Genomic DNA, 24,955 nt, shown 5'->3' on the forward strand with positions numbered 1-24,955 from the left:
TTGCTTCTGGGACATGAGCCGCTGCAGAATTCCAATAAGCCTCTAGTGTCTATTCCATTGGCCTCGCCTGGCACATGAGATATAACCTAACTCCATAACAGCTGATGGCCTGTGACCCCTACGGGCTAAGGTCACCCTCTCTGTTTGGGACTCCAATGTCGTTGGCTCTGCCAGGGATGTCTTGGCCCTATGGAATCTGATCACTGTCTGGGGCGTCATTTCTTATGTCAGGGTGAGTGGGTGGGTGGGTTGGAGGCAGTCTGGATACAGCCTCAAACTCTCCATCCTCCCGTTTAGTTTCCTGGATGTTGGGAATATTGGCAGGCACCCTGCTGCCACCCTCTTTTCTAATAGAGAAACCAAAAATACAAGCAGTTGCCCGAGCTGTTTTGGTTCCGACAGTGAGCTCCCAGGCTGCCGACTGAAATGCCAGCAGGCACCATCTGGCTTGCTGGGACATCGGGTGCCTGTGGCTGGCTCTCAGTGGTCTGGAACCTGACCTTTTCATCCTAACTTTACCCTTTGCTGATGATTTTGTCCATCACTCCTTCGCCTGCATCCAGACAAGAACCTGTCAGAGGTCAAGCCGGCTGGTACCCTGGTGGTCAGGCCTCCCCCTCAGAGTTCAAGTTCTTCACAGATCATACATAAAGTCACCATCTCAAGGCTGTGCTCTGCTACCTCCTTTCAACACCACAGCAGGCCAGGCTACTCTGCCCCAATGCTGCACACGTGGGTGTCATCATGCAAAATGTGCTTCCTTCAGACAGGGCTCACTGTCACCTTCTGTCTGTGCAGTTTACCATGGGGCCTACTGTTGACTATCATAAACACGGCACACATATTTATACACACCAGATACACACACACCACACACCATACAATGCCCGACATACCATGCACACGCCTGCGCGTACACACACACACACACACACTCTCCGTCTGTCTGTCTGTCTGTCTCTCTCCACAGCCCTACAGCTGAAATCCGCACAGTGACAACCTTCCTCTTACAGTGAGTGCACTGGCTGCCGGACCAAGCTGTTGACTCTGTGACACCAGCAGGCAGAACAGCCCAAGCAGTAGTAGCAGCCCATTCCTGACTGTAAGGATGGCGGTTCCGTCATCTCAAGACTGGTGACTCTGCCCAGTCGCTGTAGCCACGAAGGACTGCTTACCATCACTTACTGCTTTCCCAGAAAAGCCAAACTTGCAGTTTTCCATGTGGACCATGCCACGTTTTCAATGCAGGCCACCGGCTCCACTCATTTCCGGAGAACCGAGAGTAAATGTGAGCGGCCACTCAGTCACTGGCTTCCCTCTGCCCCTGACCTCATCTGGGATCCTATGCCCCGGCTGCTCCCTCTGCCACCGCGCCCTCCCCACACCTGTGAGCACGCTCCCGGCCACCCACTGGACCTCACCCAGAGCAGACGGATGAGGGCTTAAGTCACATACACGGGCTGAGTATACAAGCGGGAAGCAGTGGCCCACGCCCAGCGGGAGACAAGTCACTGGGTGGCAATGTCACGACTTTATTTGTGGTGCCTGTGCTTTGTCTCAAAAATACCTTCTCCCCCTCCCCATCAACGGGTGGGGAGGAGGCAGCAAAAATAGAAGACGTCCCTCCCTATTGCACACGGACCCTATATACAGGCCCACCTGGCAGAGGCCAGTGGGCTCTTGGCACATTCCTGGATCCCTGCTGGGGAGGGGAAGGGGCACACTGGGTAGCATCACACGTGAGGTGGGACCCCGGGCAGCCACTCTGCTCCTGGATACTGATCCTGGGTTTCTTGGTCCTTGCGTCCTTCCTGGTCCCATCTCGGGTGCCTGTCCACTCTCAGCAACATCTCCCCACCTGGCTCAGACTCCCACCTCCGTCCTGCTCTCAGAGGGCCCCCTTGCTTCCTGGGGACTCTGTGCTTTCCTCCGGGTTCTGAGGTCCCCGAGAGGAGGTTATGGCTTCTCAGCAACTTCCCCCGGAGTCCTGTCACTCATGTTCACGCGGGGGAAGGGGTGCATGTGTCAAAAGCAGCTGTATAAATATGGTGCGGGAACTCCTCCAGAGTCACTTGGATAGTTTGCTAATGACGCGGATCAGGGCTGCGTTCTCATCCTTGAGCCGCTGGTTGTCAGCCCGGAGGTCGGACAGGGCCTATGGTACAGGGTGGAGTCAGCTGGGCGGTGCTAGGTAGGCTGGGCTCTCCCTGGCCACTGCCCATCAAAGCTCCGGTTACCTTCAGCTCCTCCTCCAGCTCGGCAGCCTTGCGCTCCAGGGCCCTGCGCTCCTGCAAGGAAGGAGAAGGCTCAGAAGCAGGCTAAGGAAAAGGAGGGGGCAGGGCAAGGCCACGACACCATCCCAGCAGCCCAAACTCACGAATCTCTCCAGCTCCAGCAGGGCGGGCCTCTCGGCAAAGCGTTCCTGCCGCTGGTAAGGACAGAGAAGACTGGGCGTCGGGAGCTCCGTCTTACCCCTAGGCCAACCGAGCCCTGTCCCCCCGGGGGTTGGGGGACCATCCAACCTCCCAAGCGTGGCCAGGACCCCTGCCACTGGAACTCTGACTCTCACTGTCCCCAAAACAGCTAGTTCTTAGGTCTCCGCCCCCGCACCTGCGTGGCCCTCTCCAGCTCCACCTTGAGCTGCGCCAGCCGCAGGGTGGTCTCTGTCAGGGCCTCACGAAGGCGCTCGTTCTCCCTCCGAAGCTCCACGTACAGCTGGGGACACAGAGGAAGCAGGCAGGCTCAGAAGGGTCAGGGAAGGGGCCATCAACAGGAGCCAGACAGGGTAGGGTGGGGCATGAGGTAGGATGCTGCACCTTCCGGAAGCTTCCATCAGGTTCTTCCTGTTCCTGCTTGGATTCTGGATTGAGGTCTCTCTGCAAACGCTGCCTGCGGGCAGTGGAGCCGCCATCCACGGTGCTGGACAGAAGCTATAGGCCTTAGGAACCCCAGGCCCTGCCCGAGGGAGGTGCCCCAGCCCCCAAGCATGACCCAGCCTACCTGCACTCCAGGCTCCGTTCTGCCGGCCCGGCCTCCTCCCCCTGCAGAAGAGCCCTGAGAGTTCAGTCTCCATCCGATGTCCTCCCTCCAACCTGCCCAGCCCCCACACAGCATCCTCACCTCCGCCGGCCCCCTTCGCTCATGGCCGACCTTTCGATGCTCCCTGGCCGCCTGTGGTCCCTGGCCCTGCCCGTCGGGCGCCTCTGCTGGGGAATCAGTGGGAATCAGCTCAGACACCACTACAGGGACCCCTGTCTACTGGGCAGGGAACCTGACTTAGACCCCTGTTAACAAACAGACTTTATGGGAGAGACAGGATGGCTCCCTGGGCAATGACTTCCCAGAAAGCCGACCTCACCTCTCTGGGCAGGGCCCTCAGTGTTCTCCACGCCGGGGACCCGAGGTCTCCGAGAAGGGTCCTGCCAGGGAGGAGCAGAGTCAGAAACAGGGCCATGGGTTCCACCCGCCCCGGCTCACCTGAGCCTGCTCACCAGGCTGGGCAGGACAGGCTGCTCTGGCTCGGGGGCCTTCCCGGCCACCTTCTCTGCCTCCTTCAAGTCTGTCAAAGTCACGCCCTAGCAGAGAGAACTCGGTCAAGGAGAAGGGCCGAGACTTCGGCAGGACTCAAGTTCAGAACCCCAGCCCTGCTCCCTCAGGCCCAGGAGCACAGCCCGGGCGCCATCCCACACCTGTGTGGACCTCCGAGACTGGCGCATAAGGCGGGAGCGAGCCTTCCGCTGGGACTCCGACTCTTCATCCCGCACAGGCATCTGGTAAGACCTGAGCGGAGAACCCTGAACTCAAGAGAATGCCCCCTTGGGTGCTGTCGCACTGGGAGGGACACCTCAGAGGAGTGCACATTCTGGCAGAGAACATCCCAACCAAACAAACAGGACCCCCCAGGAGCCTACCCAGAGCCCCGGAGACCCCCGAACTGCCTCCCCCTAGCCTCGTTACCTCCGCCGATCCCTGGAGTCAGGCAGGGGCGCGGCAGAGGCTGCGGGGGCAGTTGGCTTCATTGGGGATCCAGGCTCCCTCCTGGAGGATGGAGCGGAGTGGCCCAAAGGAGGAGGCGTGGCAGACTCACACCTGTATGGATTCAGTCATCAGCGAATATTCCTCAAGCTGGCATTCTGCGCCAGGCATGGGAGAGACCACAGAGAATGAGCACGGCTGCTGATGAATCGTTTCTGGGCAAAACACTTAAAGAAAACAGCAGCCAAAGAGACAAGTATGGGGCACGGGGAGAGAGGCGCTTGCAGGAAATAAAGAGAGTAAGCACACATCTGAGGCACCCTAAGGGATTTCCTGGGTCTCAAATGCCAGGATAGCACCAGACCTGCCCCCCCCCGCCCTGCCCCAGCCCCTGGTACTTACAGGGTAGAGGGCTCTGGCACTTTCTGGGCAGGGGTCGGGGTTATTCTGGCAAGACGGGGCTCCCTGGCCTGTGGAGACAGGAGAGACACAAAGGAGGCACTGCCTGTCCCAAGACGGCGGCCTGCACCCCACACACTTCACGACACCCACCTGAGAGGAGGCCTTTTCCAGGAGGGAGGAGGAGGCTGAGCGCTGCAGACCTAGAACCCCCTCTGCACCCCTCCTCTCGGGGGGACCCAGGGCACCAGAGCTTCCTGTCTTCTGGAGACCGAAGCGCCTGGAGAAGGGAGCCTCTTCTGGCGACTGGGAGAGGAAGAAGGCCTTCGTTACTGAGCAAAGCAATGACCCCTCTCCTCAGAGCCGAAGAGTGTAACTCCAGGAGACTCACAGTAAACCACAGCGCAGGCCAGTGCCACCAAGAAAAAACAAAAACAAAAAACAAAACTTCCTTGTCCACAAGGACCTGGGAACCAAGTCAAAAGGCCACCTTCCTCGGGGGAGGCCGAAGTATTTATAATATCCCACCCGCTGCCCAAACCTCACGTCAGCTCAGGGTGCTCAGACTCACCACAGGGCTCTTGGGGCTGGAGGACACAGGGGAAGACACGCCATTGAGGGCTCCTGGTTCCACAGGTGGGTGATCTGTGTGCAGGAACAGGAAGGGTGTCACAGGAGATGCCAGCCGCCTCTGATACTGGGGTCCCAGAAGTCCGCGCTCCTTCCTCACACCCAGGGGGGTCCAGTATCCCTACCAGCTGGAGTTTCTTCTCCCTCATCCTCATCCCCAACAGAGGGGTCCCCTGCCCCACCAGGTCGGCGCTCCTTCGACAGATCCTGCAGGGAGATCTTCTCACGGCTGCTCAAACGACACACAGAGCTCCTAGGAGGGCAGGGTGTCCGTGTCCAAGTCTGGCGGCGAGTCCAGCCCACCCCACGCCTAGGCATCTCTTACCTCCTGTGCTTGCTGCTGGGGGGCACCTGCGGCTCTTGGCCCCGGCTCTGAGAGGCTTCCTTTTGGTTCCGAAGCTACAAGGATGGAAGGGGGCGACTGGGGAGGGGCAGAGAGCACAAGCCCTCTGTGCCACCTCGAGGCCACCACGCATAACTGGGCTAGCCACACTTTACGCAGGGTCCGTCCTGCAACCACGGGGGACTCTGTATCCCAGAAGCACACTGGATCTGGGCCTTTTTCAAGCTCTCCCAGGCTTGGCCTGATCCGACCGTCACGGGCCTCCAGCCTCGTTCCCTGAGGGATCCGTCTACTTCCCAGGAGCGAGCAGCGCGCTCAGGCCTCCTCCCTACGCTTCAGCACATCTCGGATGCTAGCCGACTCTTGGCAGCACAGGCCAGGGCAGGTGGCTCTTTATGGTTATCGCAGGCAAGCTCTCAGCTCGAGGACAACAGTCTGGTGTCATAGCCCATGGTGCGTCCCAGCAGTACTCCACCAGGAACGCCACCTGCCCGTCCTCCCCACATCTCAGAGTGGTCCCGGTGCTTCGCCCTGGCTGCCTCCCACGAGGCCTGGGCCACCTCACTAAATAATGGATTCCAGCCGTGCCATCTGCTTGGGGCCCATATCCATGATCCCTTCACTCTCCATTTTCCCAGCAAAAGTGCTAACCAGAGACAGTGCGGGGAGGAGCGGGGGCGGATACAGTTCACCCTGTGTCACACACAGCTGTCTCCCCAAGGAGCAGGCAGGCAGCTCTGGGCGTAGCCTCCACTCCTCCAGATACGGAGGTGCCCCCGTTCACAGCCCTCACCAGAACTGGGCTAGCAGGCGGGAACAGTGGGTCTCGGTACTGAGGGTGTCAAGGGACAAAGGCTGTCAGCCCTCCCGGTTACCTCCTCACAGCTGCCAAGCAAAGAGGCAAACTAGAGTCGAGACTCACGTCCTCCTGTTTCTGGGCCAGTTCCTCCAGAAGGGTCATCACGTCCTCATCAGCCAGGTCACAGGGACGCTGCCCCTGGGTAGGGGAAGGAGGAAGATGACGACGATGTTGGGGTTCTCCCCTGCCCTGCCCCACCGTCTGAGGTGGCGCTCACCGCATGGGTCAGCGAATCCATGCCCCCACCGTGCTCAGCCAGGAGACGGCAGGCGTCTTCCACACCCCAGTGAGCTGCTGCATGCAAGGGCGTCCAGCCATCTCCATCCCGGAGCTCCGTGTCGTAGCCAGCTTGCAGTAGCAGCCTAAGGGCCAGGGAGGCTCGGGTCAAGTGTCAAGCTAGGCCAACGGCTGATCGCAACTTCTGTTCTGCGGCCACAGTGCTACTGATCAATACCCAGACGTTACTGGGTTTACTGGCAACCAGCCCCGCCCCAAGCTATTCTGCGCACTGAGCCCTCCCTTGGACCAGCAGCCGCGGATGAACCCTGACGAGCTCCCTCACAACACAGGGGTCCCACTCTTCAGGTCCCCAGGTTAAAGGACTTAGGGCAGTGGTGACAGGTGGAGAGGTGGGCGCAAGACCCCCCCACACACTACCGCCAGCCCATGAAGAGGACGTGACCCTGGAGGACTGATTCTGGAACCACGCTGTTTTAGGATACTGGGGCTCAACGGTGTCGAGACTCACACACACATCCTCTCTACAACTGGCAGCATCCTCACTGGAGGTCTAACTCACAGGTGGAAGCAGGTAGCATCAGCGCGTGGGGGCTGGAAAGGCTTCTCAGCCTCCTCCAACAGCCCTACCACAGAATGCTAAGACCCAAAACACCAGAACGCTGGAGTAGAGCCAGCCCGGCTCAGCCTTCCCGAAGGTACCAACCTGGAGCTCTCAAAACCCAGCACGAGGCAAGGCCTCTTTTAGAAGTGTGGTGAGGTCCTGTGTCAGAGAGGAAGGTTTCAAGCACAGGGAGGCAGACATGCTGGGCAGACTGAGTGCAAGGCACTAGGTCCTGTGTGGTCCTGAGACCTCCTCCCTCACACTTCCCAAGATTGCCCCGCCCTCCCAGCAGGGCACGCTGGGTTTCTTGTAACATTCCCGAATGCCAGTCTCTGGCTAGGATGGAGCTGTGCTCTCCTGGTCAGTATGCTAGGAGCCTGACGCCTGTCACCCAGCCACACGCTCTCCCCAGCAGTTTCTTCGCCACCACCTCTGCCAGGAGCCCCCCTGCCCACTGTCTATATCCTCCCAAGGCCAAGGGTTCTCTGTATAAACTTAGTTTTCCTGGGGCTGGAGAGATGGCTCAGAGGTTAAGAGCACTGACTGCTCTTACAGAGGACCTGAGTTCAATTCCCAGCAACCACGTGGTGGCTCACAACCATCTGTAAAGAGATCTGGTGCCCTCTTCTGGCCTGTAGGCAGAACCCTGTATACATAATAAATAAAAGTCTTTTTAAAAAACTTAGTTTTCTTTACTATTGTTGTGTATGTGTACGTGTGTGTGATGTGCATAAATGGGAGCACACGTGCCACCATATGAAGATCATGTATGAAGATCAGAGGGCGCACTCAAGAAGATCATGTATGAAGATCAGAGGGCACACTCAGGAATGGCTTTCTCCTTCTACCACGGGTTCCAGGACCTAACACAAATCACCAGGCTCTTGTGAGGCCAACACTTTTACCTGAGCTACCTCACTGCTATAGAAGCCAAGGTTTGCAGCTGGACCCTGCTACTCCCCAGAGGACCTGTGGCAATGTCCAAGTCATCACACAACTGGGTCAAGGTGCCGCAATGGACAGGACAGCCATCAGGATAGAATGAGCCCGCCCATCACGTCTCTCTTGCTGGCTATGGCGGGCACACATCTGAAGATGGCTAAGAGGAAGGGAAGTCGGAGACCAGCCCAGGAGGCTAACCCCTAACAGGCATCAAGTAATATTTACCTACACTTCAGTGAGTACAATAACAGTAAGACGCTTCATACAGTCAGAAAGAATAACTGTAAACTCAGTAAACAGGATGCAAACCCAAACTCACACAAACGGGCCATCATAAAATTCAGCATGATGGCTCACACCTACAATCCCAGAACACAGAAGCCGAGGCAGGAGGACAGCCGTGAATGCAAGGCCAAGCTAGACTATATATCAAGTACCAGGCTAGTCAGAACTACATAGCAAGACCTTGTCGCAATTGAAAAACAAAGAAGAAATTACAGGGGAGGGAGGCAAGCATTGGGGCTCTCACCTCTAATCCCAGAGGACGGTGAAGGAACAAAGATTAGGAATCCAAGACCAATGCATTAGAGATGATCATGACCGACACGAGTTATTTATGGAAAAGGCCAAATAAACACAAACGCTGTCATCAGTGCTTTTTTTTCCCCAGGCCTGGGACTGGAAGCCAGAATGCTAGGCAAGGGCTCTATCCCTGAGACACCCCCCAGCCCCTCATGGGTAAACTCCAGGGAAGCATCTATCTACCCATGACCTGAGCCCATGGCCCAGTTCTTCAGTTCTGGGACAAGAGAATGAGGCTGTCCACAAGCGTCGGCTCATGGGAAAGGGTTTAACCATAAAGACAGGAATTCGGATCACCAGCATCCACTTAAAACTCAGTGGAGAGCTGTTACAAAACACGACACCGGGGCTGGAGAGATAAAGACGGCTCTGCTCTTCCGGAGGCCTGGGCTCCATTCCAGCACCCACACGGCAGCTCATGACTGTCTGTGACTCTAGTTCCAGGGGCTCCGACACCCTCACACGGACACACATGCAGGCAAAGCACTAGTTAATACACATAAAAAATGACATCATGAGCCAGGCGGTGGTGGTGCACACCTTTACATCCCAGCACTCGGGAGGCAGAGGCAGGCGGATCTCTGTGAGTTCGAGACCAGCCTGGTCTACAAGAGCTAGTTACATGACAGCCTCCAAAGCCGCAGAGAAACCCTGTCTTGAAAAAAAAATGACATCATGAAATTTACAGGCAAATAGATGGAACTAGAAAAAAATCATCCTGAGTGAGGTAACCCAGACACAAAAAGACAAACATGGTATGTGCTCATTTATAGGTGGATATTAGCTGTTAAGTGAAGGATAATCATGCTACAATCCACAGACCCAGAGAGGCTAAGTAAAAAGGAGGGCTGGGGGGGGCGCGTGGCTCTCCTGGAAAGGGAGATAGAATAGATTTGGCAGACGGAACGGGGCAGGTAGGGCAGGAAGCAGGAGAGATGGGGAGAGGGGTGGGGAAGAGGGGGAAGACACTGGGAGGGGTGACTGCAATGGGGGGTATCTTGGGGGTGACATGGAAACCTGGTACAGTAGGAACTCCCTGTACTCTGAGGGTGAGCCTAGCAGAGCAATGAAGGAAACAGAGTCTGAACCGGATATTTCTACAACCAGGCAAGGCTCCCAATAGTGGGGCTGGGACGTCAGCCCAGCGACAGAACTTTTGACCTGCAATCTGCCCTGCCCTGACACAGAACTTGTGGGAGTGGCCAACCAATGGCTGGTGCAACTTGAGGTCCATGCCACAAGAGGGAGCCCGTGCCTAGCAGTCTCTTGATGGCCAGGAACTGGCTAGCCTGGAGACCTACGGTAGAGCCAAATACAAGTGAAAAAAAAAAAAAAGGCAATGAAACAATTCCCAACGATATTCTGCTATTCTCATAGGTCTGTGCCTAGCCCAGTCATCATCAGAGTTTTTTTTTCCCCCAGCGGCTGACAGGAGCAGATTCAGAGACCCACAGCTCAGGGAACCCCACAGAAAGAGGGGAAGGAAGGCTTATCAGAGCCAGAGAGGTTGAGGACACCAGGAGAACCCAGGCCACAGGATCAACTAAGCAGGCCTCAGAGGGGCTCGCGGAGATTGAAACAGCAAGCAGGGATCCCGTGTGGGTCCTCTGTACATGTCAGAGCTGTTAAGCTTGGTGTTCTTGTGGGACCCAAACAAGCATAACTTGTTACGTATGCTGTGGTTGGTGGTTATCACCGAGATTGCTCTTTTCTGAAGGGAAACAGAGGACTGGATCTGGGGAAGAGGAGGGGTCGAGGGGAGCCGGGCAGAGTGGAGGGAGGGATGAATATGATAGAAAAAAATAATAACTGAAAATTCTGAGTGGACATGGCAGCCCATCTGCAGAGAAAGGCAAACCTCAGAGGGTGATGGCTAGCTAAACTTGCCAAAAAGGCAAGCTGAGGGATCAGCCAGAGACCCTGCCTCAATATGTAGGGTGCAGAGCAACTAGAGAAAACACTACATGTCAGCCTTGGGCCATTACACACACATGAATGTGCACCCGCACATACAAGTAGTTCCCATACACATGCATGCACACACACCACACTATACAAGCATTAACCAGACATATGGTTGTGTGAAAACAAACCTAGTTTTCCTTGCAACTAGGAATGGCCAATGATGAGAACTGGGTTAATGGGACACAGACAGTAAGTATGCACACACTTCTGGAAAGTTCTCCTGAAAAGGAACCGACATTTGCTCCCTTTGCCTCTGCTTCCCACTGACTTGGGACGTGGGCGCAATGGCAGGTGAAGCACGTCACAAAAAATGACATCGTCAAGTGAAAGGCATGGTCAGAGCAGGCGTAGGCTCTGCTCTCGGGATACTCAGGGCATCCTGTCCCCCAAAAGGAATGGGCTCGGAGCGCAGCCTCTGACTGGGACTCACACTGTAACTGCAGAGGCTGAAGCCCCTCCCCCAGGAGCAGAACTATGCAGGCAGGCTGGAAGTCTGGGGATGGCACGAGGTCTTAAACCCTGCCTCCGAAAACCTGCCTGCAACCTCACCAGTATGAAAGGCAGAAAGGCAGAGGGGTTCATCTTAATTCAATTTGGAGGTTTTGTTTTTTAACCACAGGATCCCTCTATAAAACACTAGCCTCACACTCAGTATGCAGACAAATGTAACCTGAAATTCCAGTAATCCTCCTGCCTCTGATTCTCAAGTGTGATTACAGATGTACAACACCATATCAAACACACACACACACACACACACACACACACACACACACACACACACACACACACACACACACACACGTTAGATAGCCTGGGTACAGCAACTCCACCTCAACCTCCCAAGTGCAGAGATTAAAGGCATATACCACCATGCGTGACTTAATGCCATTTTTTAGATTGACTTTATCCTTATGTGTATGGATGTTTTGCCTACATGTTTGTATGCATACAAATACACACAGACACAGAGATAGATAAATGCAATTTTTAAAAACCTCTTGAGCACAGCTAGGAAGAGGGAAATACTTGGCTTCAGGTACGTAAACTCGGAGAAGAAAGGCCAAGAGCCCCAAGAAGCTTCAAGACACAAACAATCACTCTGGCCTTGCTCACCTCATCACCTCGATGTAGCCCTTGGCAGCAGCCACATGCAGGGCAGAGGCCCCGGTGCGGGGATGCCGGGCCTCTGGCATGGCACCCCCGTTCAGCCAGCACCTCGTGTCATGAAGTAGCAGCTCCTCTTCGGCCCGCTTGGCAGCCTCCACATCCACACCTGGGGGAATGAGAGGGGACAAGTGGACTCACACAGGATGCCTACGACCCTGCTACAGTCTCAGCTGCTCACAGCTTGGCCCCGCCACTCATCAAGTCTTTGGACTCCGGAGACCGGGACTGCCCCAGTGTTTCCTGACTGTGCTCTCTGCAGACCTGGGTACCACCAAGGGCCTTCAAGACAGGCCAGGAATGGACAGGTCTTAGCCCTTGTGGGTCAGTATCCTGTGTGTGTTTTTTTTTTAATAGAAAGCCTTAAGTTTCCCAAGCAAACCCCACACCGGGTTCCATCTAAGTTCCCCTATCCCTCTTGCTATAATCTATAAGCCAGCACCTTCACACACTGCTGGTTTCTTGTCCCTTTTAAGTATGACAAACCAAACGAAACTTCACCATGGCGTTGTAAGTGGCGGCTCACGCCTCTATTCCAGCTCTCAGCCTAGGCAGGATGGCCACCCGCCACGATCTGAGAACAGCCTACACTACACACATAGTGAGTGTCCAGCCAACCTGGGCTAGAGAGACAGACTTGGCCTTAAGAAACAGTAACTAACACACAAAATCATCCAGGCGGTAGTGGCGCACACCTTTAAGTCCAGCACCCAGAGGCAGAGGCAGGCGGATCTTTGAGTTCAAGGCCAGCCTGGTCTACAGAACGAGTTCCAGAACAGGCAGAGCTACACAGGGAAACCCTGTCTTGAAAAACAAAAACAAAAGGCTATTTATTCCCCAAACTATTTGCATCATTAGTTTCATTCTTGCCCAGATGTCCAGCAATTTGGCACCTTGCTGCCCCACGACAGAAATGAGTCACTGACAGAAATGAGTCACTGCCTCAGCATACTGTGCTGACCCTGGCAGGCTGCACGTCTGTGACTCCAACACTCAGGAAGCTGAGGCAGGAGACCAGCGGGGCTCGATGGAGACCAGCGGGGCTCGACAGAGACCCTGAGTCAAAGCCAAGAGAGAGGGAGGGGCCGGAGAGATGGCTCAGAGTACGAAGTGCCAAACCCGATGACCCGAGTTCAGTCCTGGGGACTCACAAGGTAAGACAGAATCAAGTCCCACACATTGTCCTGGCTTCTGCACACACACACACGCACGCACGCACGCACACACCAGTAAATGATTCTCAGTTGTTTGTTTCCTGTGCTCAGATAGCGTTTCCCTCTGTGAGCCCAGCTTGGCCCCAAACTCACAGCAGTCCTCCTACCTCAGTCTCTTGGAAGCTGAGATTAAGAGTCATACACCACACCTGTACTCTCAGCACTCAAGACGCCGAGGCAGGAGGATTGCTCCAAGTTCAAGGTCAGCCCAGGCTCCAGCGCGAGAGCCTGTCCCACACACCCCAAGGGGAAACCAGAACGCCAGGCGGCCCAGCTGAGGCTGAAGTCCCACCCTACGTACTCCGGCTCCCCGGTGACCCTCATTCGTAAGTACCATGAACTCCCTGAGACCACAGCGAAGAGGGCTCTGCTGCAGACTGCTGCTTCCTCCTGGGAAGGTGGCTACTGCCTAGGCTTTTGCTGTGAAACTCCTCGCTTACCAGAGTTCCTCAGAGTTGAGCCGGCAGCTACGTGGAACTACCGAGAGAGCGCTCGAAACCGAGATGTGCTGTGAATGTCAAGTGCACTTGGGATTTCAAAGAACAGGACAATGGTGAGGGCACTCTCGAACAGTTGCTTTTAAACTTTATTTTGAGCACACACGCATGGCAGCGTCATCAGAGGGCAAGCCTCAGAAGCCGGTTCTGGCTTCCCTCCTTGCTGAGGCAGGGTCTCTCGACTCTGCCGCTGGGCTGCGCACTCTAGACGACCTGGCCCGCAAGCTTCCCCACAATTCTCCCACCTCCCTCTAGGACCTGGGAGTACGGCTGTGCACCAGGGCCACCGGCTTTTTACAAAGGTTCTGGAGGTGGTGACTTGGGTGCATCTAACATCTCATCGACCATCTTTACTGGCTTAGCTTTCTCCCCAGGTCTACTGTTTTGATTGCACCCAATTTGAATAGCGGGTTTGTTTTTGTTTTGGTGCAGTGTATGAGTGTGAGAGAGAGAGAGAAACAGACAGACAGACAGACAGACAGACAGACAGACAGACACAGACGGAATCTTGAGAGAGAGACAGAGACAGAGTCTTACATATCCCAGATGGCCTCAAATTCTCTATATAGTGGAGGATGAATGTCTACTCCTCCTGCCTTCCGAGTGCTATGGGATAATCCTTGTGTGCGCTGTGAATATGTATTCTTCTCATTGGTTAATGATAAAGCTGAATTGGCCCACAGCCAGGCAGAATAATAAGGCTAGGCAGGAAAGCCAAACAGAGATATCGGGAGAAACAAGGGCAGAGTTGAGGGAGATAAAGCAGCCACCAGGGAAGCACGACGTGAGGTGACAGGCAAAGCCAGTTAATAGAAATGGGTTGATTAAAGCTGTAAGAGCTAGTTAGTAATAAGCCTGAGCACTCTGTAATTAATAAAGGCTCTTGTGTATTTATTTGGGGCCCGGCGATTGGAACAAGAAAAGCTTGGATTGCGGACTGTACCTCCAGGCCTAGTTTAGCGGTGCAGAGGATCACGGTAATCCATAAGCTCTCTACCGACTAAGCCACATCCCTCGCCTATGACTTGCAAGTTTCAAACTACATCTGTGGCTCATCCAGGGCTGCCACTGGGCGTCACTGGCAAAGGCCTTCAGGCACCACCTGGAGAGTTGGCTCAGCCATTAGGGCCATTAAAGGTAGACTCACAACCTACACAAGAGGCAAAAACCCCACACATTGGGGTAGAATGCAGAGACTCACCAGCTCAAGGTCAGTTGAGACTAACAAAGCAAGATCCTGGCTCAGGGAGCAGGGAGCAGGGTTTAGCCCAGTGGTGGCGTGCCTGCCTGGAAACGTATGGCCTCGAGTTCAACCCTCTACACAGAGGGCTCCTTTAGACTCCCTGCACTCCCTCTCAAGCATGGGGTGGAGGAACCTCCCCTCAGCACACATGGTACACATCCGCCATAAAGCTTTGCGTGGGATCCAAGAAACAGTCCTGAAAGTTAGTCCGGGATGCTCTTTCGCATCCCAAGTCAAGGTCAACTCCATCCAGACCCCAGCTGCGGCTTGGTGCCACCTGGTGGCCGCCGGGTCCCAGCTCCTTGTGTCTCCTGGCCAACTAGGGCTTCCCTCGAGGTGGCAGAGTTCAAGAGTGTGTGGCCACAGTCCATCTGCAGCAGTCACAGAGAACAGGGCAGGGAGGGCCAGGACCGCCCTCTTCCTCCAGACTCCTGCTTCCTTAAAGGGAGTCACCCACAGTTCCATCCTACTGTGAGGGAAAGGGAAGGGCGGAGCTCCCTTGCTTCCCTTCAACCAGCCGGTATCCCTGCGCCTGCTCAAGGGTAGCATGGGCTTCCCACACAGCCAAGACCTGCTTGCTCTGTTATTCGGTTTTCTTACACAGGCTGTTCTGGGCTGGCTGATTAATTGGGTTTTTATTTTATGTGTATGGATGTGTTGCTTGTGTACATGTCTGTACGCATGTGTGTTGGTGCCCAAAAAGGCCCGAAGAGGGCGTCAGGCTCCTCTGGAAATGGAGTTATAGGTGCCATGTGGGTGCCAGAGTTGAACCCGTGTCCTCTGGAGGACGAGCGAGTGCCCTTAACCACTGAGTCGGACCTCGGTCCCTCCACCTTATGTCCTGAGAGCGGGTCACTCACTGAGTCAGCCAGACTGAGCTGCCTGCAAATCCCAGGGATCCCTATCTGCTTGCCCCACGCCTGCGAGGATTACAAGTGGTGGTGGGCCTGGCTGTGTGCTTGCTGGGGAACGGAACTTAAGATCTCAGTGTGTGCAGCAAGCCCTCTGCTGCACACTCCCAGTGCCGAAAAGGAAGAGAGGACGAGGAGGGAGAAACACTGAATTTGCTGTCATTTTCATTACATTTATTTTATTGTGCGAGTGTGTATGTGCGCTCAAGCACTATTTGGAAGCTAGGGATGGCGTGCAGAAGTCGCTTCTTTCCTTCCACCAAGCGGATCCCAGGGACTGACCCCGGGGGCCAGGCTCGGCGGTGAGTGCCCACTAAGCCACCTCACCAGCCTGAAATTAAAGCTCTGATGGCATCCGGCCACATCTGCGTTTTCTCATGCCGCCCCTGGCTCATTTCCCTCGACAGCAGCTGGCAGAGTCATTATAGCAGAGACCGCACACCCTGTGAGGCCTGAGACACACACTGGCCGGCCCTCTGCGGGGACAGTCAGCTGACTCCTGCTGGGACCACGGGGCTCTAACTCGGAGTGTCATCACAGCCTCTCAGTGTCACCAACAATAAGCGCTGGGCTGCATTCCTGTGCGCTCACCACCTAGAGTGCATGTGCCAGGGCAGGCGGGCAGGCGGGAGATCAGCCGCATGAGCACTCCTCCCTGAGCAGTCCTCCCTGCCACTCCTCCTGAGCAGTCCTCCCTGCTACTCCTCCTGAGCACTCCTCCCTGCTACTCCTCCTGAGCACTCCTCCTCCCTGCTATTCCTCCTGAGCACTCCTCCTCCCTGCTACTCCTCCTGAGCACTCCTCCTCCCTGCTACTCCTCCTGAGCACTCCTCCCTGCTACTCCTCCTGAGCACTCCTCCTCCCTGCCACTCCTCCCTGGCAGGCACAGCCTCCCTGCTACTCTAGCTTGCAGCAGTAACTGTCACAGCCCGCTGTGCCGTGTCTGCGTGCTGCGGTCCCCATCTGTCCTTCCTGGACGTCAGGTTCCACGGGAGACAGCTTCACCTTTCCCCAGAGCACTTCCTAGGTCTCCTCCCTACCCCGCCCCGAGGAAGCTCGTCCTCCACGGACAGTGTGCTCTCAGTCTTCGCCAGGGGCCTGACCCTGCGGCCTGCGCCACAACAGCCCCGCCAGCACCCACTCTTCCTCCTGCAGTCGCCACATCCTGACTTCCCTCGCCCACACGGCTTCAGCGTGACACTGCTCAGCGCCCGGCCACAGGGAGGCAAGTCCTCCTTGCACACTGACGGGCTCCGGGGCTGACATGACACCCAGAGAACTGGGGCTCAGCCACCGGGGAGGGTGGGGCTACTGTGCCCCGGGCGAGGCCTCCGCCTGCAGTGCGAGAAGCCTTGCTAAGCACCCCAGCGAGAGGACAGATGAGGCCAAGCGGCTGGTGGCATAAGGGACCCACCTCCAAAGACTGGGACTTAGGACTTGGACAGTCGGGAAAGCGCTCACCACACACGCCGAGAACCTGAGTTCAACCCCCAGCACCCATGTAAAACGCCAGGCATGGTGGGACACCTATCATCCCAGCACTGGGGAGGTAGACTCAGGAGGACCCCTGGGTTCACTGGCCAACCAAACTAGCCCAATCATGGGAGCCACTGAGAGACCCTGACTCAAAACTCAAGGTGGGCGGCTCCCGAATAACCTGCAGACTGACCGACCTATGGTCTCCAAACACACATGTCCATGCACGCATGCACATACAAGCATATGAAGAACTGAGATTCTGCAGGCCTTAAACAGCATTTTTATCACATTCACTTCCTGGTGTGGGGGGGGGGGGGGGGAAATCACAGAACAACTTGTGGGGTCAGCTCTCTGGTCCACCAAGCGGGTCCAGGGATCAGACTCAAGCACCTTTACCCACTGAGACATCTAGCCAACTCCCCTTTTTGTCTGTTTCGTTTGTGTACTCGTGGCTGTCCTGGAACCCACTCTGTGGACCAGGCTGGCCTCAAACTCAGAGATTCGCCTGCCCCTGCCTCCCAGTGCTGAGGATAAGGATGTGTAGGATTAAACCCAACACACCCAGCTCTACTCCCAGGGGGTGCTAGCACCTGGAAACCACATCTGATGGTCTGTTTCCATGACTTTGGGAGCTTTGGATCACACTTGGCATCTCACACAACTGAAAACTGGGCGCTTGTCTTTGAGCGGCTGGCTTACTCCACGTAGGTCCTTAGATTTCATCCACACTGTCGGATGTGCCAGCTTCCTTCCTTGTTAAGGATGAATAGCGTCTTTTCTTTTTATCCGTGTAGACCACATTTTGCTCAGCTAGCCACTGATAGACTTCCTACCCTCCCCGGTACTGAGGTTGGAATTCTCCTACTAGACCAAGTGTCACAGGCTGGACTACGAGGCCACACCCAAGCCCTAGGCTACTGTAAATACGTCTGCAGGTCATTTTCTCGTCGCCCAGCACCACAAAACATAAAGAAGGGAACCAGACAGGGGGCACACTACAGCAATCCAGGCACTCGAGAGGCTGAAGCAGGAGGATCCCAAGCTCATGACCACACTATACTACACAGTTAGTTTCACAGCAGCCTAGGCCAACTAAATGAATAAAGTATGCATTGTGGGTCTGCATCTTGCCATGCTGGTTGTGTTGTGGTGTGGGGTGGGGTGTCTCACAGGTGTCTGCCAGTGGGATGCATCCAGTCCTCCCCCCCACACACACACGCGCACACACACACACACACACACACACACACACACACGGATATGTATACATATACATGTATACATATATTTTTTAAGATCTTATTTTTACTACTTTCAGTTGTGTGTGCATGTGTATCTGTGCAGGGCATGCACATATGTGTTGGAGCTATAGTGAGCCAGACACTGGTGCTCTGAGCTGAACTTAATCCTGCGGCAAAGCAGAAAGCACTCTCGGTCTGAGCTGGCTCCACAGCCCCTGCTTTTGTAGGTTTGGTTTGTTCTGTTTGGACTTTTCAACAGACTCTCACTCAACTGCCCAAGCTGGCTTTGAACTCCCTCCGTAGTTCAGCCAGGCCTTGAACTCACAATTCCCCAGGCCTGGAGGAGCAGAATCTTCTAAAAAGAAAACACCCCACTTGAAAACTGAGAAATGCTATATCGGCACAGGAAGGGAGAAGCTCAGGCCTTGTGGCATGGAGGTAGGAGCCCAGGCTGCCCCATCTCATTGTCGCAGAGGGGAAGGCGAGGGAGGTGCTTCCCCATTATCTGGGCAGAGCTTACAGCATCAGCAACATAGTCTCCAAGTGGCTGAGGAATAGAAGGGGGGAGGGCGGACTGGAAAGGAAAGAGCAAGAAAGATATCGACACCTGTGTGTAGGGAAAGGGGGAGAGAGGACCAAACAGTAAACTGTGCGATTCCATCTTTATGAAATGGCCGTAACAGACAGGTCCCTAACTACAGAAAGCCTCAGAGGCTGCCGAGGGACCGGACAGGCGACTACTCTTTTGAAGGTGACTTTAAAATGCTCTGAAATCAATGTGGCATTGACGTGACAACTCTGTGGATCTCAGCACAAGCAGGAACTGCACTCTGAATGAGCAAACTGCTGGGCATGTTAATTATAGCTCCAAAGGCTGCTTTATTATAAAAACCACTGGTGAGCGGGTTGGCAGGCTAGCTCAGCAGGTACAGGCGCTCGCCACCAAGCCTGACAACCCGAGTTCCATCCCTAGGACCCACATGGCAGAGGGAGAGGCCTTCCATAAGTTGTCCTCTGACCCCCACAGTGCATAAACACTCACACTCATCATAAACTAGACAAATCTAAAACCTAAAAAGACTTCAAAGTAGCAGATGGGGAGCGTGCGCGCACGCGCGCGCGCACACACACACACACACACACACACACAATCCAAGTTTTCAGGGAGCTCGTGCAGGATTGCTCCGAATTCAAGGCCAGCCTGATCTACACGTAGCGAGTGCCAAGCCAGTCAGGACAACATAGCAAGACCCAGTCTCAAAGATATAAACAGGGCTAAAGAGCAGTCCCAGTGGTTAACAGCACTTGATGCTCTCCCAGAAGACCCAGGTTCAATTCCCAGCACCCAGGGCAGCTCACAACCATCTGGAACTACAATTCCAGGGGTCCAGTGCCATCTTCTGGCCTCCACAGACACCAGGCACGCATGTGGGACAGACACACCCATACATAATGTAACAGACAGTGTGACGCAGCCCAGGGGAGGATGGCTGTCACAGGACTGAGGCGACTCTTCTGGGTCTGAAGTGTTACCAAAACAGAATCAGGGGTCGGGAGGGGAGCTCAACTCAACCGCTGCTACCCGAGGCTCCTGACCGCTGACCTTCATCTCCTGGTGCCTACCCGCTACCAAGCATCCCCTGAGTCACCTGAGATTCAATATGCCAACACGGCAAACCCACTGTCTCTCCGCCCTGCATAGTAACATGCAAGGAAGGGGAGCCGAGACTACGCCCCCCCCATGATCTGCTTGTCCTCTGTCCCCTCTGATCTCCCAACTGGACACTCTCCAGTTTGGAACTGGTGTTTTATGTTCCCCCAGCCCAGCCTGCTTCCTGATCCCTTTCCCTCCAGGCCCCGCACTTCAGAGCGGAGAGCCACCCAGCTCTAACCCAGTCGTTTTGTTTGTAGGCTGGCAGGGTCTTGCAGCCCAGGCTACCCATGAACTCACTGTGGGGGGTGTGACCTGAACTTCTGATCCTCCTGGCCCACCTCCCACGGCTGGGATTACAGGCCTGTGCCACCACACCTGACCCAGACGCGAGCTTTTCAGGCAGGCGGAGAGGGCTCTCAAGCCCTGTTAAGAACCTGCCCCACCCAGGAAAATGAATAGGACCCAACATGGAGATTCAAGGGGTATGCTGGGATCCCAACACAGAATCCCCTGCACACGCCAGTCCCTCCTAACCGTGCTGGGGTCTAGCCATCTTGCTGCTTACTCCTGGGCAGGCCCTCGCTCACAGTACCTCTGTCCCTCAGTTCCTCAGCGCTGAAGAGACAGACACTCGCAGCAGTTAGGGCTCTTACTCTGTGTCTGGCAGTGCCCCCTAGACCCTTGGCAACCCTGGGGACACATACCACTGCCACTTCACAGGGAAGGAAACTGAGGCACAAAGAGAGCCACAATACAAGGAAATGGGCTAGGCCTTTGAGCCCAGACTCCCAGATTCCAAGGCCCTCAGTCCCACAGGCCCACCTCGGCGTGCGATCTCGGCCTTCAGCAGCCCCTCCATGGCATCCGACTCGGCCAGGTCCAAAGGCAGGTCTCCATCACTGTTGACAGCGGCGATGTTGGCCCCATGGCTCAGGAGGTACCTAGGGGCAGGGGAAGGTCAGAGACAGCTGCCGGGCCTGGACCTGACACCCACCCCAAGCCCTGCCCTTCACGCCTAGCCTCACCTGGCAATGTCCAGGTACCCACAGGAGGCCGCCACATGCAGTGGCGTCCAGCCCTCGTTGTCCGCCTGGTTCACAGTGGCACCCTGCTCCACCAGGAAGTGCACCACCTCCAGGTTCTCGTCTATGCAGGCCTGGGGATGGGGACAGGCCCATCAGCTCTCGGGGACAACAAGAGGAGAGGAACACAGGGGCCCTCCAGTCACCCGCTGCTCAAGACACGCCCTGTCGCCCATGCTTGAGTAGCCTGCGCGTGTGGAGCTCCTGGAGACTAGGAGCAGGCTCCAAAGGCAGACTGAAAAGGCGACCATAGAAGAAGTGGGGCTGCCAACCCTGCATGTGGCTGATGAGCACACTCTGTGAGGCGGGGGAGCCCCAGAGCCCAGCCGTGAGCAGACACGCCCCAGGAATCGCCTCCTGGGAGAACCCAGGACCACAGAAGCTTTATAGTAAAGTCCATATCCAGACTAGGTAGTGGCAAAATGCTCACCTAGCCCCGAGTTCCACCCACAACACAGGAAAAAGGGACCTCACCACGAAGAGACACATCCCAGAGTTGAGGGCCTGAGGAACATTTCCCAAAAGGGTGAGGAGGCTATGTTCCCGGTGTCCTGGGATCCGAGCAGACCAAGCTCTGGGTCACTGAGGGCCTACCGTGAACAGGTCTCCTCAGAACATCTTTCCTAAACACCCCACAGGACACTACACCCCCACCTCCTCACCCTTCCAACTGGCAGCTTGGGGGAGGAAGACCTCACCCCAGCCAGCACAGAACCCAGGGCCATAAGAGAGCTGGCCTCAATCCCTGATCACACTGCTTGGACACTGGAACCACTGAGTCTAGCGAGGGGGTTGGGTCCAGGCTCCTGGGTCCTCATGAAAATTAGCCCCTTCTACAAGCTCGACCATCTGGAGAAAGAGCTAAGGAAGCCACCAGGGCCAAGAGCATGAAGTCATGGAAATTTAGGCTGCAAGGGGGGGGGCACACGTGCCCTGGGAACGGGATGAACTCTGGGCTTCACTTTGGGCTCAGTTTATTTCCACCCTGTTGTCATGGTGACGGGAGGGGGGGCAAGGAGGCAGATGGGCCTTTCCCTTTCAAGGACCTGGCCGGGTACGGGCATCCACGTGAAAGATGCCTGAGGCTGGGCACTAGGGACCCAAGAATCCAGACCCACCTCCCCCTCCCTCGGATGCAGAACTCTAGTCAATCCTCCTTCCGTAGATCTAGGGATCCAGACTTGACCCTCCTCCCTCAGACCCAGGTGCTGTGCTCCCCATCTCTCCCCTGCTCAAACCTAGGACTCTTAACTCCCAGCCCTACCGACTCCAGATCCAACTCATAGCCATTATTGGACAAGGCAATTATTGGACAAGGGGAGGAGAAAGAACTGTCCCAGCCTTGCTAAAGCAGAGGCTGGGGCTTGGGAAACGCCACAGCAGGAGGCTGATGCCCCAAGGAGGATGTGGAACAGGAAACACTAAAAAGCCTGAGGTGTAGAAATCACCAGACTGGGAGGCTGAATGTCCCTGCTTTCCTGGGACTGAAACTAGTCCCAGGAGTGTTCACTGCTGAAGCCAGGGCAGTGGTACCAGGTGACACTAGGCCCGCTCCACTCAGACCCAGCTCCCTGTGTCTGACCCTGTACGCCAAGTGCTCTCAGTGAATCTGATCTCCCAGTCTCTCACGCCTCCCTCGAAGCCCTGAAGCATCAGTTCAGCAAGGTGTGTCTCCACAGTGGGAGGAGAGTCCCACCTGGAAGGCTGCCTGACACACCAGGCCTGAGGTCACAGGTTCCTGTCAGAGAGGATGCTCTAGGAACATCCAGCAGACCCAGAGGAAGGGGATGAAGTCGGGAGAGAATGCTCAGGAGGGCCAGGGACTTTGGAGATGAGGTGACCAGCCTGAGCTGATCTCCTGGACTGGTCAAAGACACTGACACCCTGAGGAGCCGTAGGGAAATAGTCCCTGCCGCACATAGAGGAAAATGTCCCAGACAGCTCATGCAGGCCCGGAAAAGGAAGCGTTCCACATGACACCTCTCACCATACAGCCCCTCTGGGGGCAGGGGTGACCACTGGTCCCACTCCACAGGTAAGAAAACTAAGGGGCACAGAGAAAAGACACTCAAGATAAAAGAGACAAGCAGTAGACACCCAAACTGACATCGAGTCAGTACTGGCTGACTCTTTTTGCTTGCTTGGTTTTTGCGACTGGGTCTCTTGTGGGCCACCAAGACGGCCTCAAACTCACTAGGTAGCTGAAATTGACACTGAATCCCAACCCTCTGGTCTCTACTTTGCAAGCACCTGATTTCTGTGGTACTGGGGTTGGAACCTGAGGCTCCCTGCACTCTAGGCAGGCAAGCACTCTACTGCCTAAACGACAGTCCAGCCCAGGGCAGACGGATTCTGTTTTTCCTCTAGCTGGAGGTGAGAAAAACCGAGCATGCCAAATATCCTCCACGAGCTTCGCTCCCAGGACCCCATTTCCACCAGTAACTGAACCACGGGCACCCCAGCAAGAGGAGGACAGCCCAGGAGATGGAGGCTGCCGCCAAAGAAGACGGACACTCAACCAACCCCGGGACCAGGGGGAAGAACTGGGATGCGGGCTCTGGTGTGACTAATCTTGTCCCTGACGACCCCAACATTGGAGAGATAGAAGCATCCCGAATCCACAAGAATCCCGGCAGCCCAAGGTGGTCTTCACTCTCGGGCACAGATCATAGAAAAGCGATCACAGTGTCTGAGATGTCCGGGGGTTCTGGTGGGGTAGGTTCTAGAAGGTGACAGGGTGGAAACCTAAGAGAGGGGGCGTAGTTTTTAGAGAAGGATGCTGACCAAACAAAGTCCAAGAGGTGACAGGTGGGGTGGCCATGCCTGTAATCCCACAAACGAGACACAAGGACCCGTGTTTGTGGCTGGCCTGGACTACGTAGGAAAAAAAAAACAAAAAACAAAAAACAAAAAACAAAAAAAAAAAAAACAAGAGGAGAGAGAAACAGCCCTGAGCTTGGAAGATGGGATGTTTAGAGGTTTCCAAAAAGGTAAACAAATGTGGACAGAGAAAGAGAGTTGAGGAGAAACCTCTCGAAGAGGTGGCAAGATCACTCACCCAAAGGGGATCAATCGAGAACGGAATTAGCAGGGCTTGGGGGTGGAGGGGCAGGAGAAAAGATACGGTAGGGGACGACCAAGCAGAGGAAGCACCTCGTCAAGGGAACAAAGGGGTACACTGCCTTGAAGGGAAAAGACCATCCTGGGGCCACAACTGCCGGCCCGGGCCACAGGAAGTAGAGTACGGAACCAGGCGGACCCTCAAAACAAGTGACCCCGGCGGGCCTGGGCCTGGCATCAGAGGGAGGATGACACCGGCCCTGGAAGCCTGCAGCCCAGCAGCCAAACAAGGCACCGACCAGCCTGGAAAGCAGAGAAGCCCCGGCCAGCGTAGGCACGGGAGGTCAGCAGTCTGCGAAGGATGCGCCGCGGATGACAGCGGAGCAGGAGAGAGGGGAGGGGAGGGGAGGGGGCGGCTCAGGGCCGGGGAGGGGGAGCCCGGGTGGCGCTGACCTGGTGCAGGGCGCTGATGCCGTCGGCGTTGGTGGAGTCGAGCACCGCTAGGGCAGGCGGCGGGGCGGCGGCGTCGGATTCCCCGCCGGAGCCGGAGCCGGGGCCGGGACCCGGGTCGGCTGCGCGAAGCATCAGGCGAGCCTCATCCAGATCGCCGCCCGCACAGGCCGCTAGGAACTCGGCGGCGCGCTCGAAGCGGACGGTGCGGGCGCGACGCTCGCCGGGGCCCGGGTCAGCCCCCGCCCGCGCCCCCCACTGCCGCAGCTGCTCCTGCCGCCGCTCACGGGCTGCCGCCGCCGCCGCCGCCGCCCCGGGGCCCGCCGCCGGGCAGTCCTCGCCCGACATCGCGCCGGCCGCCCGCCCGCCCGCCCACAGAGCGAGCCAGCGAGCCAGCGAGCGAGCGAGCGCCCGGCGACGA

The 24,955-nt window shown here is 56.0% G+C and overlaps 1 protein-coding gene across 3 annotated transcripts; it reads right to left on the minus strand.

Annotated features, from left to right (window-relative positions):
• Positions 1 to 1,516: 1,516 nt before the first annotated feature.
• On the minus strand, positions 1,517 to 24,897 carry Ppp1r12c (protein phosphatase 1 regulatory subunit 12C). 3 transcript variants are annotated; one of them, XM_040734164.1, is made up of 22 exons: positions 24,538 to 24,897; positions 20,968 to 21,098; positions 20,765 to 20,883; positions 11,653 to 11,812; positions 6,424 to 6,568; positions 6,270 to 6,344; positions 5,330 to 5,403; positions 5,130 to 5,257; positions 4,946 to 5,019; positions 4,528 to 4,680; positions 4,378 to 4,445; positions 3,958 to 4,089; positions 3,690 to 3,780; positions 3,492 to 3,575; positions 3,359 to 3,419; positions 3,121 to 3,203; positions 3,001 to 3,041; positions 2,817 to 2,919; positions 2,611 to 2,715; positions 2,378 to 2,428; positions 2,238 to 2,288; positions 1,517 to 2,155 (listed from the first exon to the last, which is right to left on the minus strand). In XM_040734164.1, the coding sequence occupies exons 1-22, from the start codon at positions 24,880 to 24,882 to the stop codon at positions 2,069 to 2,071; spliced, it is 2,361 nt and encodes a 786-aa protein (XP_040590098.1). In that variant the 5' UTR covers positions 24,883 to 24,897; the 3' UTR covers positions 1,517 to 2,068. The 3 variants fall into 3 exon arrangements, with proteins under 3 accessions (XP_040590098.1, XP_012979124.3, XP_040590099.1); XM_013123670.3 differs by having other exon boundaries at positions 3,121 to 3,206; XM_040734165.1 differs by lacking the exon at positions 24,538 to 24,897 and adding an exon at positions 21,499 to 22,117 and having other exon boundaries at positions 3,121 to 3,206.
• Between the last annotated feature and the right edge of the window lie 58 nt (positions 24,898 to 24,955).

Source organism: Mesocricetus auratus, unplaced genomic scaffold (genome assembly GCF_017639785.1).
Source record: "Mesocricetus auratus isolate SY011 unplaced genomic scaffold, BCM_Maur_2.0 Super-Scaffold_100037, whole genome shotgun sequence".
Classification (NCBI taxonomy): Eukaryota; Metazoa; Chordata; class Mammalia; order Rodentia; family Cricetidae; genus Mesocricetus; species Mesocricetus auratus.

Bases quoted from the DNA above. Each gene is read 5' to 3' on its own strand.
- Ppp1r12c (XM_013123670.3), bottom strand. From the start codon at position 24,882: ATGTCGGGCGAGGACTGCCCGGCGGCGGGCCCCGGGGCGGCGGCGGCG. The intron at 5,020-5,129 runs GTAGGGATACTG...TCCTGCACACAG, and splicing joins GGGAGAAGAAACTCCAGCTG to ATCACCCACCTGTGGAACCA. The intron at 2,289-2,377 runs GTGAGTTTGGGC...CCTTCCTTGCAG, and splicing joins TGCTGGAGCTGGAGAGATTC to GAGCGCAGGGCCCTGGAGCG.